This window comes from Capra hircus, unplaced genomic scaffold, assembly GCF_001704415.2.
Source record: "Capra hircus breed San Clemente unplaced genomic scaffold, ASM170441v1, whole genome shotgun sequence".
Lineage (NCBI taxonomy): Eukaryota > Metazoa > Chordata > Mammalia > Artiodactyla > Bovidae > Capra > Capra hircus.
Genome location: NW_017214725.1, coordinates 1 through 14469, shown reverse-complemented (window position 1 = coordinate 14469; position 14469 = coordinate 1). Strand labels below are relative to the sequence as shown.

At 43.3% G+C, this 14469-nt stretch overlaps 1 protein-coding gene across 1 annotated transcript; it reads right to left on the bottom strand.

Annotated features, from left to right (window-relative positions):
- Positions 1–5010: 5010 nt before the first annotated feature.
- LOC102185768 (putative ATP-dependent RNA helicase TDRD12) lies at positions 5011–9023 on the bottom strand (the record flags this gene model as incomplete). The annotated part of the gene is given in 3 exon segments (XM_018045538.1): positions 5011–5130; positions 6830–6966; positions 8865–9023. Coding segments are annotated over 3 exon segments (416 nt in total), but the record flags the coding sequence as incomplete, so codon positions are not given.
- Positions 9024–14469: the final 5446 nt, after the last annotated feature.

The following is a 14469-nucleotide window of genomic DNA, read 5'->3' as shown; positions in this document are numbered from 1 at the left end:
GCCAAGAAGTGGGACAGTGCAGCTATTCAGTACTTCCAGAACATCCTGAAAGTAAGGCAAGTGCATGACACAGCTGCCTGCTTTGAACTGACCCCAAGGGGGTTTCACTTCTGTTGGGGAAAGGGTTTGAGATGCGCATGTCTCGCTGTTGACCTTCCCCTCAGGGGATTCATAAGTCACAGGGAGCTTTTTCCACCCCAAGTATCACAGTGACTCTGTACCCTTGGAACCTGAGCGATGGATGTGGACATCAGTAATTGGCAAGTGAACAGCCAGCCAGGAATTGTGTAGGTGAGGCACCCTTCCGCGGTGATTGCCTTTTTCTTATCTTAAAAACTGCAGCACTGCAAAATAATATACATGCATTCCATTGAACCAGCAATGATGAAAAGCCTGTTTTTAGCAGCAAAGGGTAGTAAGTGGGTACGTACTGTGTGATCATCCCCATCCTCGTAATGAAGATGTAATAGAATTCTCGCACACGTGTTTAGTGTGCTCTCTGTTTAATCGTGTGGCGTATAAATTAAGACTCTTTTGTGGCCATCTGTCCTAAGCCCTGGCAAGTCTGAGCCAAGTAACGAGGGCGCCCTAGGGTCATGCTGAGGAGTAGTGGGTTTGTGGCAGTGGCTGGCCTCATCCTGATGCTGCTGGGGCCCTGCCCCTCTCCTTTCACTGCCCTGCTGTCCGGGTGAAGGAAGCAGCAGAGGCATGTTCCTGGGAAATGGGAGGTGGGCACCCTCTGGTTCTTTGTATTCGGGCCCTCGTGAGCCCACAGGGGCCGCTGACGAGACTCAGACTTGGAGGAGGCAGAGTAACTTGGCTTGGACTATCTGCTACCTCTGAGCAGCCTTCCGAGAGCCTAGGTCTCCTCGCCTGTAAAGTGATAGCAGCACACACTCAAAGGCTTGTGCGTGAGAGGAAGTGGAACACACTGGTGGACTGACAGCGTGCCTGGCGGTACCTCACACGGGAGCTGCTCTTCCAGCATTCCGGAGGTGGAATGGACTCAGGGGGAAGACTTCTGGCTGGGCCTGTTGGGCTGGGGCATCAACTGAAAAGAAGAGGGGCCCAGAGCTGTTGCTCGAGGTGCTGTCACATGGTGGCCCGGTAGGAGGAATGGGCTGAGGGGACAGAGGACACTGCAGACTTTGCTCGGGGGAGCTTCACTGTGGCTCGCCTGCCGCCAGACCTTTCTGAGGGAGGAACTGTGGACGCACCGATGTGGGCACTGGGCAGTCATGAGTAGTTAACAGAGGTTACAGGCGAAGAAACGGTCGCAGTCATTTCACCCATTCTTTCATTATTTGGCCTTGAGCGGGCATGGCGGTATCTAGTTCCCGACCAGGAATTCAGACCTGCGTGAGTGCGGATCATTAACCACTGGGACTCCCTCAAGCATGCTTTTAACGATCATCTTCTTCCATGTTTATCATTTAATGCTATTTAGCAACTACCCAGGTAGAAGCCAAACTTGTTGTGACTGTGGAAGAAGATACTTGTGAGGTTTGCCTTTACGTAACTCTGACAAAATGAAACAGGTAAGTGAAAGAATTGTTATTTCTTAAAGTATTTATTTATTGTTAAAAATCATGTTTTATAAACAGTACACACAAAAAAACACAGTTGTCATTCACACTTGCTCTTACTCAGGCTGTACAGGCAGAGGCATGCTCAGCCAGAGAAGAACTGACAAGTGGGTGCCATGAGGTCAAAAGTGCTAGGAAAAAAAATGGGGCCAGCAATTCTTTTCCCACTCCTAAAGGAAGCACAAGGGATGTAGTCAGGGTGTTCTCTTTCTCTCTCTCTTTTTTAAACTTGTATTTCTTTACAACACAGAATATTTTAAGAGACCTGCACGTGATCCTTTTATTGTCAGCTAATCTGTTAGGTAGGGGACACAGGGAAGCAGCCGAGCACAAAAATGGCGGGCTGATACATGACCAGGAAGGGAAAGAGCCCAGCGAAAATGAGCACAAAAGGAGGCCCACGACCGAGAGTGAGGACTCCAGGGAAAACAGACCCGCCCTGGCTGGCAGTTACATAGCGCAGGCCCAGGGACGAGACGAAACATACTAAACAGAGGAGGCAAAGCTAGCTCGCTTGCTCTCCCGCGCCGGGGAACTCCAGATGGAGCAAGATTGACGTGCGCGCTCACGCTCTCGAATTGGGTTTCCTGCAATCTTCCTAAAATAAATAGAGCTGTAACACTGATTTGTCTAAGGAGCTATACACACGGCTCCCATTTGAGACCTGAGAGCTATAACATGGCTTATCCAAGACCCTGAGAGTTGTGACTCGCCGAGGGGACTTTAAATGATCCGTCACTCCAAATTCTTTGTTGTGACGAGACAAAGAGTTTGAGCAAAACGTACCATGCGGGAACAGTATCCCTTCCATTGTCTGGATATACTACTAACCCGTGTTTATCCATTCGCCTTGTTGATGACAATTTGAGTGTGGCCTCTGTGGGCCAAGTGCAAATGGAAACTCCTGTGACGATTCATGTGCAAGTCTTACCCTGCGACCTGTGGCTTTCATTTTTTCTTAGGGTAAATAGCCAGGAGATCACCCTTTCTGTAGAGTGACGCGTTGTACAGTCCCATCAGCAGTGAGAGTTAACATCTTCTTCCACGTCCTCCTCCGTTCCTTTACGTCATTTCTCTTTGGTGTGTAAGTTTATCTGTACTTCCCCTAATCACTTTCGCGCTTCTTGGAGAATAGGAAGTGGCAGACCCCACTCCAGTCCCCTTGCTTGGAAAATCCCATGGACCAGAGAGCCAGTGGTATGCTAAGCAGTCTATGGGGTTGGCAAAACGGCCTCGTCTGGAAGAGGACAAAGGCAATCTCATTAAATAAAAGCCAAGGCTAGTCATGCTGACATCACTTTGAAATTACACAGTGGGTGTTTCGGACATTACACACGGAACATATGATGCAGGAACTGGGGAGTCTAGCTCTGACCTGGGGTGATGACCCCAGCTGCACCCCGCAGTAGGCTTCTCTCCCACCACCTCCTGCACCAGTGTAGAGACTCACTGTGAATGGGCCCTTTGTGGGGCTTCCTGCTCAATTGTGCCCACCTCCATGGCATCAACCATCCCAACACCATTGTCCCATTTACCTGCAACATCCGTCTCCCCAGCCAGGGTGCTAGCTCCCCGGAACAGGGAATGAGTTGGGTGAGGAATGACTCAGCACACACTGGCAGAGCGAGGGCTCCCTCCGTGTTGGTTAAACCAAAGTTCCAAGAGTGGCCACGGGGGGCCCAGGCCCTGCTGTCTCACGGTACTCCTCACTCTGACAACTCTCTTTCACTGTGCCCCATCTCTCCCCATCATCTTGTCCTTTTCTCTGTGTGATACTGTGATTTATAGTAAGAAATATTAACTTGGTCACTGTCACTGTTTCTGGCACAGAGCTCAGTGATGAGAGTAATAAAAGGTGTCTTTTGTTATGTTACTGAGGTGACCTGTAGAAAGTGCCTACAAAACTTAGACATGAGGGCTGGTTGCCAGGGGAACCAACCGTGTGATTAGAGGGTTGCATCTTTCAATCCCACTCCCTGGACCTTTGGGGAGGGGAGAGGTACTGGAGGTTGAATCAACTGTCAAAGGCCAATGATTTAAACAATCATGACTAGGTAATGAAGCCTCCATAAACACTAAAAATGGACTAGGTTGGGAGCTTCTGGGCTGGTGAACACTTAGAAGTGTGGGGGAACAGGTGTCCCTGGAGGGAAGGCAGCCCCTTTCCCCAGACCCTGCCCCATGCATCTCTTCCATCTGGCTGCTCCTGAGTTATTTCATCTAAACTAAACTGGTGAAAATTAGAGTGCACTGTCTTATCGGTGAATTTACCTTAAGAATGTTTGTTGAAGCTCTTTGCCAATACGTGTACTCCCTTCTACTCTCAGTCTTTCTCCTGGGGGCATATAATTGGCATATTAGCTGCCCCTAACCATTCCTCTCTTGATAGCCAGCTAGGTTGTTTCCAAACAATCCTGCACTGTACACTGATGTAGAGATACATACACGCATGCATGCACATGTGTACACATGTATCTCTCTCACACACACACCCCCTATCTTGCGTTCTGCCCACACTGCCAGTGTTTGTATGGGATGGGTTCCTGCACTGGGCAGTGCTGTGTCAGGGTTATGACTGTGATCTTTGCTGCCTTGAACGAGCACTACCTGAGGTCCTGGGGGCAGCACGCTCCCACCCCCCGCCCTTGCACTCTGTCTTCCCCCCTCCTCCATCACTGTGGCTTTGCTGGGGGATAAAGCTGCAGGAAGCAGCACAGTTCTGACTCAGCTTGCACGGCCTGGTGATACTGCGTTCTAAGTTCTCTCTCAGCTTGGAGGCCGCCTCCATTACCAATGCTTTTGTGAGGTCTGTGGAGACCCGCCCATCTCCATAGCCCCAGCCCTCATCACCTGTAGTTCCCTTGGTCTGATGAAAACACCACTCTTGCAGCTGCCTTGGGATCCACACCAATAAGATACCAAGCCAGCTGGTAAATTTGCCAATAAGACATGCATTCTAATTTTCATTAAAAGCTCCCTCAATGTGAATATGCATAAAAGCACCAACAAAGGTCTGCCAATTCAGAGCCTGAGAAGGTCACAGAGGCTTCCTAGGAGGGAGGACAGGAGGGAAGAAACAGGGCGGGAGAAGGATGCCTGGACTTTTCGCTAATGCTCCATGATCTGATGTATCCATGTTTCTCTTTAAAGTCAACTTGCCCTTTTTTGTTTAAAAAAAAAAAGAAAGAAAGAAAGAAAAAGAAACAGAGCTTGGGTCTTACTCTAAACCCCCCTACACTGCAGCCTCTGGACATGGCTGCATGGCCAGGTTTGACAGGCTGATTCAGAAGATCCCTCCTGAAGGACAAAGAGACCTTTGAAATCGTTTTAGGACTTTTCATAAAGACTTGATTTCACATAAACTTCCTACACTCAATTTAAGACTTTTACTAATGATTCAGCATACATTAGAAGCTGTACTTACACAATTTCAGCACTGTCTTCACAGAAGTTAATGTGCAATGTGACAGGTTTTGTGCAGTACAGTCTGAATTTTTTTGCTCTGTAGGGAAGCCGCATAAAAGTTTCTATGGCAACTCGGATGCTTAACAGTGAAACAAAAACAGTTTCATGATTAAAAAAATTATATATATAACATATTTCTTTAAAGTCCACCTATATAATTAACATACTTAACGTAAAACACACAAAATCTGATTCTATTTCTAATACAGCCACCAACAACAGCAAATGCTTGGAGACATTTGCCCAACAAGGTGAAAACTGGTTCTTGGGGGCTAAGGGAACAAAACCTTACTTTTCTATGTATAAAGCACAAAAATACATGTAGTATATAAATACATACAGTACCTAAAAGATACTCATAATATTTGGCATTAAAATTTCATGGCCTGGCAGCAGGGAGGGATTAGAAAAATACTGTCTCCTTAGATTGAGAAACACTGGGTAATTACAAACAAACCTTGGAAGCAAATTTCATTTAAGATTTAAAATTTTCAATTTCAATCCACAAACAGAATTGCCTTTAAGTTTCTGTAAATAAGCAGATGTTTTCAGAATCACTGTCAACTCTGCACAAAAGAGCTGATGGACTGCAGTTTGATAAGTGAGTTGTTGCATGTTTTTATTTCCATTCTCCTTCATGAAAATGATAGAGCATTTGCACATACAGTTTCGACATCAACATGTTCTCAGGGCCATGTGTGGGCAGCCTGGCCACCTCGTCTCAAACAGTTAAGAGAAAGTGATTGCACTAACTGCCTCTCCAGGCTTCCTTACTCTAATCAAACAATTCTCTTGCCAAAAACAAACTAAATTTTAAAACTCAAATGCTAATAGGAAATCTCCCAAGCCGTTAATTATCAGGTTATTTTTAATAACCAGTATGGCTATAAAGTGAGATGGCTGGATGAGATGGTTGGGTGGCATCACCAACTTGATGGACATGAGTTTGAGTAAGCTCGGGAGTTGGTGATGGACAGGGAAGCCTGGCCTGCTGCAGTCCATGGGGATGCAAAGAGTTGGCCTCAACTGAGCAACTGAACTGAACTGATGGTTATAAAGGTGCAGAACCACAAGCCAGATAGGCATCGCCTTTCCCGTGAGCAGTGGCCAGCCTCCCGTGTGGGAGCAGCCTCCTAGTACAGGCTCCCTGTCAGGGTGTCACCTCTCCTGTAGCTGGGACTGTTCTTCTCTTTCGGAAGAAGAGTCCTCACGTTTACTTATTTATTAAACTGACACCGGCTGACACTGGGGCAGGAAACCATGAAAAAATTACCAAAAACACCAAGACTGACTTGCTGAGAGTGTTTTCTAGGGAACTGCAACGCGTGGTCCTGGAATCTCCGAGGGCCACTCTGTGACAGTCACACTCTCACTCTGCTAAGTGGGACAACCAGGGACACATGTGCTTCTCTCTGTAATCTGGAGCCGTGCCAGCAAACCATCCTCTGTGTAGTAAACAGAGGTCTTCCTAAAGGTCCCACTCCATCACTTGAGCAGGGGACAGGTCACACCAGGCCAGGCAAATGGCTGGCCAAGAGCACCTGCCCTTTCCAGGAAGGACGGTGGAAGGAGGGCCGGAGCCGCCTACTGACCCCTCATCCCCACCACCTGCTCATCCATTCACTGCTCATAAAACTGGAACCTGCAATCTGCTCTTCTTGAAGCTACAAATTTCCAGTTTATGACCTCTCATCCCTTTCTTTGAAAATTAACACCCTCCTTCAAAACTGACATTTTGTCCCCCCAAAGAGCATAAAGCAAAATAAATATGTACTTACTTTCTGGATTTCACTGGAATGTATCTGGCAAAATCCACTAGGAAACACTCTGCGAGGTAATGGTCTGCTGAAGACACGATTGACTTAATAACTGCCCTGCACCAGCACTTTAGTTCCTGACAATAAACCACACAAACCTACAAAACAAAAAGAAAACTTTAGTGTTAAATTCTCTAGTCATACTCAGAAAACTATAGGATACTGATAAAAGAAATCAAAGATGACACAAACAGATGGAGAGATATACCACGTTCTTGGATTGGAAGAATCAATATTGTGAAAATGACCATACTACCCAAAGCAAACTACAGATTCAGTGCAATCCCTATCAAATTACCAATGGCATTTTTCACAGAATTAGAACAAAAAATTTTACAATTTGCATGGGAACACAAAAGACCATGAATAGCCAAGTCGATCTTAAGAAAGAAAAATAAAGCTGGAGGAATTAGGCTCCCTGACTTCAAATTATACTACAAAGCCAGTCATCAAAACGGTATGGAACTGGCGCCAAAAAGAAAGAAAGAGAAAAAATCAGGAATATAGATCAATGGAACAGGATGGAAAGTTCAGATACAAACCCATGCAGCTAGTCACCTAATCCATGACAAAGGAAATAAGACTATACAATGGAGGAAAGACAGTCTCTTCAATAAGTGGTGCTGGCCAAACTGGACAGCTACACGTAAAACAATGAAATTAAAACACTCCCTAATAACCATACACAAAAACAAACTCAAAATGGATTAAAGACCTAAATGTAAGACCAGATACTATAAAACTCTTAGAGGAGAACACAGGCATAACAGTCTCTGACATAAAACACAGCAAGATCTTCTTTAATATACCTCCTAGAGTAACAAAAATAAAAACAAACAAATAGACCTAGTTAAAGGTAAAAGCTTTTGCAAAGAAAAGTGAAAGTGAAAGTTGCTCACTGTGTCTGACTCTTTGCAACCCCGTTAACTATACAGTCTGTGGAATTCTCCTGGCCAGAATACTGGAGCGGGTAGCCCTTCTCTTCTCCAGGAGATCTTCCCAACCCAGGGATCAAACCCAGGTCTCCTGCATTGCAGGCGGATTCTTTACCAGCTGAGCCACAAAGGAAGCCCAAGAACACTAGAGTGAGAAGCCTATCCCTTTTCCAGCAGATCTTCCCAACCTAGGAAGTGAACCAGGGCCTCCTGCATTGCAGGCGGATTCTTTACCAACTGAGCTATGGGAAACCATAAACAAAATGAGAAGACGACCCTCAGAATGGGAGAAAATATTTGCAAACAAAGCAACCGATGAGGGATTAATCTCCAAAATATACAAACAGCTCATGCAGCTCAATATCAAAAAACAAACAATCCAATCAAAAAGTGAGCGGAAGATCTAAATAGACTTTTCTCCAAAGAATATACATAGATGATTAAAAAGCACATGAAAAGATCCTCAACACCACTAATTATTAGAGAGATACAAATCAAAACTACCGTAAGATATCACCTCACCCTGGTCAGAATGGCCATCTCTGAAAAATCTAAAGATAATAAACGCTGGAAAGGGTGTGGAGAAAAGGGAACTCTCCCACTGTTGGTGGGAATGTACATGGTAACAGCCACTGTGAGAACAGTATGGAGGCTCCCTAAAAACTAAAAATAGAGCTACCATGTGATCCAGCAATCCCACTCCTGGGCTTATATCCAGAGAAAACCATAATTTGAAAAGATACATGTACCCCAATGTTCACTGCAGCACCAGACTGGAAATTCCAAGCTGTCTCCACTAAGGTCCCCGTGATGGATCTAGAATAATCCTCTGGTTCCCAGCCCCAGGACAGTGGCCCCAATAACTGGGTTTACATGACACTCCATCTCCTGTTGCCCCACGTGAACCTAATGTAACTGCTACCTTTCGTGACTAGCCTGACTTATGCAATCAAAAGAACCTAATACAAAAGCAAACTGAAATGCCAACTTAGCTGTCAAAACAGTCTACATTTCGAGTAGTATTTCAAGACACAGTGTTCAAAGCACATTCAAATACATACCTGCCCTTCTTCCAACTTTAGTGGTTTTATTTCTATATCTTGACACATGCTATTATAGAAGTCATTCATGGCACTATTTAGTTTTTGATAGTCAACTTCATCATCTAAAAAGGGATTACATCCTTTTATAACAACCCAGAAGCAACCTGGATCTTCAATCTGTAAAAATTTCAAAAGACAAACAAAACAATCCATCATTTAAAAGTGGAACTATAAAACCTCAGAATCACAGCAACTGTTTCAAAATTAAGTGCTTTAACAAATTCTTGATGAGTACCTCTGTCTTAAAGGGTTAGACAGAAGATAAAAGACCTTCAATATATATGTATATCAAATTATCACCTTGTATACCTTGAACTTGTACAACATGATATGTCAACTATACTTCAATAAAACTGGGAAAAAAAGATGAAAGATGTAAACACAAAAATGTAAAACATGTAACCAATAATATGTAAGTAACTCTATTGATTTTTTGTAATTTTAAATTGTCTACTGTGATTCAAAAAGCAAAGACCAAAATCTTCGATCAGTATTTTGAAAATATTCATAATAAAATACAAAAGCAAGGTTCAAGACAATGTTTTCAGTATTCCATCTCTTTTGTAAGAAAGAGAAGAAAATATGAATGCATATACATTCTGCTCACTTTCAAAGAAACAAATGGTGGCAAAAAAAAAAAAAAATTATTACCTACAGAGGAAGCCAAGAATGGGGTAGAGGGATACGAATGAAAGTCAGACTTCTCTGTTCACAGAATAAGAATAGATATCATATATTAGCGTTACTTAAAAAACAAGATTTTCATCATCAGATGAAAAATAAAAGAAATTGTGAGAAAAAGAAAAATAGGAGAAAATAAAATGAAACTGAAATAAAAGAAAAAGACAGTAAAGGACAGGGAAGCCTGGCATGCTGCAGTCCATGGGGTTGCAAAGAGTCAGACACAACGGAGTCAGTGAAGAACCACAAGCTTTGATTCTCTCTGACATTCATCACAGGAAAATGGAGTTTGGAGCAGGAGTCCTACCAAGTTAAGGAGGCTCAGTAAACACCTTAGGCTCCCTCACAGAACCCCTGAAGTGTTAGGCCTGAGAAATAAAGACCATGTTTCAGGACAAAGACAACATGCTCTGTCATCAAGGGGAAAAGCAGTCAGTCAGTTCAGATGCTCAGTAGTGTCTGACTTTGTGATCCCATGGATTGCAGCACGCCAGGCTTCCCTGTCCATCACCAACTCCCAGAGCTCGCTAAACTCCTGTCCATTGGGTCAGTGATATCATCCAACCATCTCATCCTCTGTTGTCCCCTCTTCCTTCTGCCTTCAATCTTTCCCAGCATCAGGGTCTTTTCAAATGAGTCAGTTCTTCACCTCAGGTGGCCAAAGTATTGGAGTTTCAGCTTTAGCATCAGTCCTTCCAATGAATATTCAGGACTGATTTCTTTTAGGATTGACTGATTTGATGTCCCTGCAGCCCAAGGGACTCTCAAGAGTCTTCTCCAACACCACAGTTCAAAAGCATCAATTCTTCTTTAGAGTCCAACTCTAAGAAAGCCCAGCTTTCTTTAGAGTCCAACTCTTACATCCATACACAACTACTAGAAAAACCATAGCTTTGACTAGATGGACTTTTGTTGGCAAAGTGATGTCTCTGCTTAATATGCTGTCTAGGTTTGTCATAGCTTTTCTTCCAAGGAGCAAGTGTCTTTGAATTTCATGGCTACAGTCACCATCTGCAATGATTTTGGAGCCCAAGAAAATAATGTCTGTCACTGTTTTCATTGTTTCCCCATCTATTTCCCATGAAGTGATGGGACCAGATGCCATGACCTTAGTTTTTCGAATGCTGAGTTTTAAGCCAGCTTTTTCACTCTCCTCTTCTGACTTTCATCAAGAGACTCTTTAGTCCTCTTCGCTTTCTGCCATAAGGGTGGTGTCATCTGCGTATCTGAGGTTATGGATATTTCTCCCGGCAATCTTGATTCCAGCTTGAGCTTTAGGCAGCCCAGCATTTTGCATGATGTACTCTGCATATAAATTAAATAAGCAGGATGACAATATACAGCCTTGACATATTCCTTTCCCAGTTTTGAACCAGTTGCTTCTTTAACTGCATACAGGTTTCTCAGGAGGCAGGTAAGGTGGTCTGATATTCCCATCTCATAAAGAATTTTCCAAAGTTTGTTGTGATCCATACAGTCAGAGGCTTTTAGTGTAGTCAATGGAGAAGTAGATGTTTTTCTGTAATTCTCTTGCTTTTACTATGATCCAACAGATGTTGGCAATTTGATCTCTGGTTCCTCTGCCTTTTCTGAATCCAGCTTGAACACGTGGAAGTTCTTGGTTCATGTACTGCTGAAGTTTGGCTTGGAGAATTTTGAGCATTATTTTGCTAGCGTGTGAGATGAGTGCAACTGCGTGGTAGTTTGAACGTTCTTTGGCATTGCCTTTCTTCGGGACTGGAATGAAAAAACTGACCTTTTCCAGTCCTGTGGCCACCGCTGTGTTTTCCAAATTAGCTGAGGTATTGAGTGCAGCACTTTGACAGCATCATCTTTTAGGATTTGAAATAGCTCAACCTGAATTCCATCACCTCCACTAGCTTTGTTTGCAGTGATGCTTCCTAAGGCCCACTTGACTTCAGACTCCAGGATGTCTGGCTCTAGCTGAGTGATCACACCATCATGGTTACCTGGGTCATTAAGATATTTTTGGTATAGTTCTGTGTACTCTTGCCACCTCTTTTTTTTTTTTTTTAGTGTTATTGTTGAAAACATATCTAAAGACACATTTTTTTCTTTCAGTTTATTAATTCATGCAAAAAGTATTTATTGACTCCTGCCCCCTCAACGCCTTGGTTGAAAGGCGCAGTTTTAAGCAAGATAAACATGATCTTTGTCCTCTTACAAATAAGACTTAGAGACTGACTTTTATAAAATAATTACACTTGCCACCTCTTCTTAATATCTTCTGCTTCTATTAGGTCCATACTGTTTCTGTCCTTTATTATGCCCATCTTTGCATGAAATGTTCCCTTGATATCTCTAATTTTCTTGAAGACATTTCTAGTCTTTCCCATTCTACTGTTTCCTTCTATTCCTTTGCATTGATTATTTAGGAAGGCTTTCTTATCTCTCCTTGCTATTCTTTGGAACTCTGCATTCAGATGGATGTATTGTTCCTTTTCTCCTTTGCTTTTCACTTCTCTTCTTTTCTCAGCTATTTGTAAGGCCTCCTCAGACAACTATTCTGCCTTTTTGCATTTCTTTTTCTTGGGGATGGTTTTGACCACCACCCCCTGTACAATGTTACAAACCTCCATCCGAAGTTCTTCAGGCGCTCTGTTAGATCTAATTCCTTGAATCTATTTGTCACATCCACTGTATAATCGTAAATGATTTGATTAAGGTCCTAACTGAATGGCCTAGTGGTTTTCCCTACCTTCTTCAGGTTAACTCTGAATTTGGCAGTAAGGAGTTCATGATCTCAGCCACAGTCAGTTCCCGGCCTTGTTTTTGCTGACTGTATAGAGCTTCTCCATCTTTAGCTGCAAAGAATATAATCAATCTGATTTCAGTATTGACCATCTGGTGACCCATGTGTAAAGTCGTCTCTTGTGCTGTTAGAAGAGGGTGTTTGCTATGACCAGGGCATAATCTTGGCAAAATTGTTAGCCTTTGCCCTGCTTCATTTTGTACCTCAAGGCCAAACTTGCCTGTTACTCTAGGTATCTCTTGATATCCTACTTTTGCATTCTAGTACCCTATGATGACGAGGACATCTTTTTTTGGTGTTATTTCTAGAAAGTCTTGTAGGTCATCATAGAACTGTTCAACTTCAGCTTCCTTAGCATTAGTGATTGGGGCATAGACTTGGATTACTATGATATTGAGTGGTTTGCCTTGGAAACAAACAGAGATCATTCCGTTATTTTTGAGACTGCATCCAAGCACTGCATTTTGGACTTTTCTGTTGACTATGAAGGCTCCTCCATTTCTAATAAGGGATTCTTGCCCACAGCAGTAGATATAATGGTCATATGAATTAAATTCTTCCATTCTAGTCCATTTTAGTTCATTGATCCTAAAATGTCTATGTTCACTTTGGCCATCTTCTGTTTGACCATTTCCAACTTACCTTGGTTCACGGACCTAACATTTCAGGTTCCTATGGAATATTGTTTTTTACAGCATCAGACTTTACTTCCATCACCAGTCACATTCACAACTGGGCGCTGTTTCTGCTTTGGCTCAGCCTCGTCATTCCTTCTGGAGCTGTTATTCCTGCTCTTCTCCAGTAGCACATTGGGCACCTACTGACCTAGGGAGTTCATCTTTCAGTGTCATGTCTTTTTGCCTTTTCATACTGTTCATGGGGTTCTCAAGGCAAGAATACTAGAGTGGTTTACTATTCCCTTCTCCAGGGACCATGTTTTGTCAGAACCCTCCACCATGACCCATCTGTCCTGGGTGGCCCTACATGGCATGGCTCATAGTTTCATTGAGTTAGACAAGGCTGTGATCCATGTGATCAGTTTGGTTAGTTTTCTGTGATTGTGGTTTTCATTCTGTCTGCCCTCTGATGAAACAGGATAAGAGGCTTGTGGAAGCTTTCTGACGGGAGAGACTGGCTGTGGGGGAATCTGGGTCTTGCTCTGATGGGTGGGATCATGCTCAGTAATGCCAAAGAATGTTCAAACTACTGCACAATTGCACTCATCTCACATGCTAGCAAAGTACTTAATGCTCAAAATTGTCCAAGCCAGGCATGAACAGTACGTGAACTGTGAACTTCCAGAGTTCAAGCTTGTTTTAGAAAAGGCAGAGGAACTAGAGATCAAATTGCCAAAATCTGCTGGATCATCAAAAAAGCAAAAAAGTTCTAGAAAAACATCTACTTCTGCTTTATTGACTATGCCAAAGCCTTTGACTGTGTGGATCCCACAAACTGTGGAAAATTCTTCAACAGATGGGAATACCAGACCACCTGACCTGCCTACTGAGAAATCTATACACAGGTTAGGAAGCAACAGTTAGAACTGGACATGGAACAACAGACTGGTTCCATATTGGGAATGGGGTCCTGTCAAGGATATATATTGTCACCCTGCTTATTTAACTTATACGCAGAGTACATCATGAGAAATGCTGGGGTGGATGAAGCACAAGCTGGAATCAAGATTGCCAGGAGAAATATCAATAACCTCAGATATGCAGATGGTACCACATTTATGGCAGAAAGCAAAGAAGAACTAAAGAGCCTTTCAATGAAAGTGAGAGTGAAAAAGTTGGCTTAAAATCCAACATTCAGAAAAGTAAGATCATGGCATCTGGTCCCATCACTTCATGGGAAATAGATGGAGAAACAATGGAAACAGTGTCATGCTTTATTTGTTTGGGCTCCAAAATCACTGCACATGGTGACTGCAGGCATGAAATTAAAAGATGCTTACTCCTTGGAAGGAAAGTTATGACCAACCTAGATAGCAGATTCAAAAGCAGAGACATTACTTTGCCAACAAAGGTCCGTCTAGCCAAGGGTATGGTTTTTCCAGTGGTCGTGTATGGATATGAGAATTGGAACCGGGTTTCGAAGGAGTTAAGC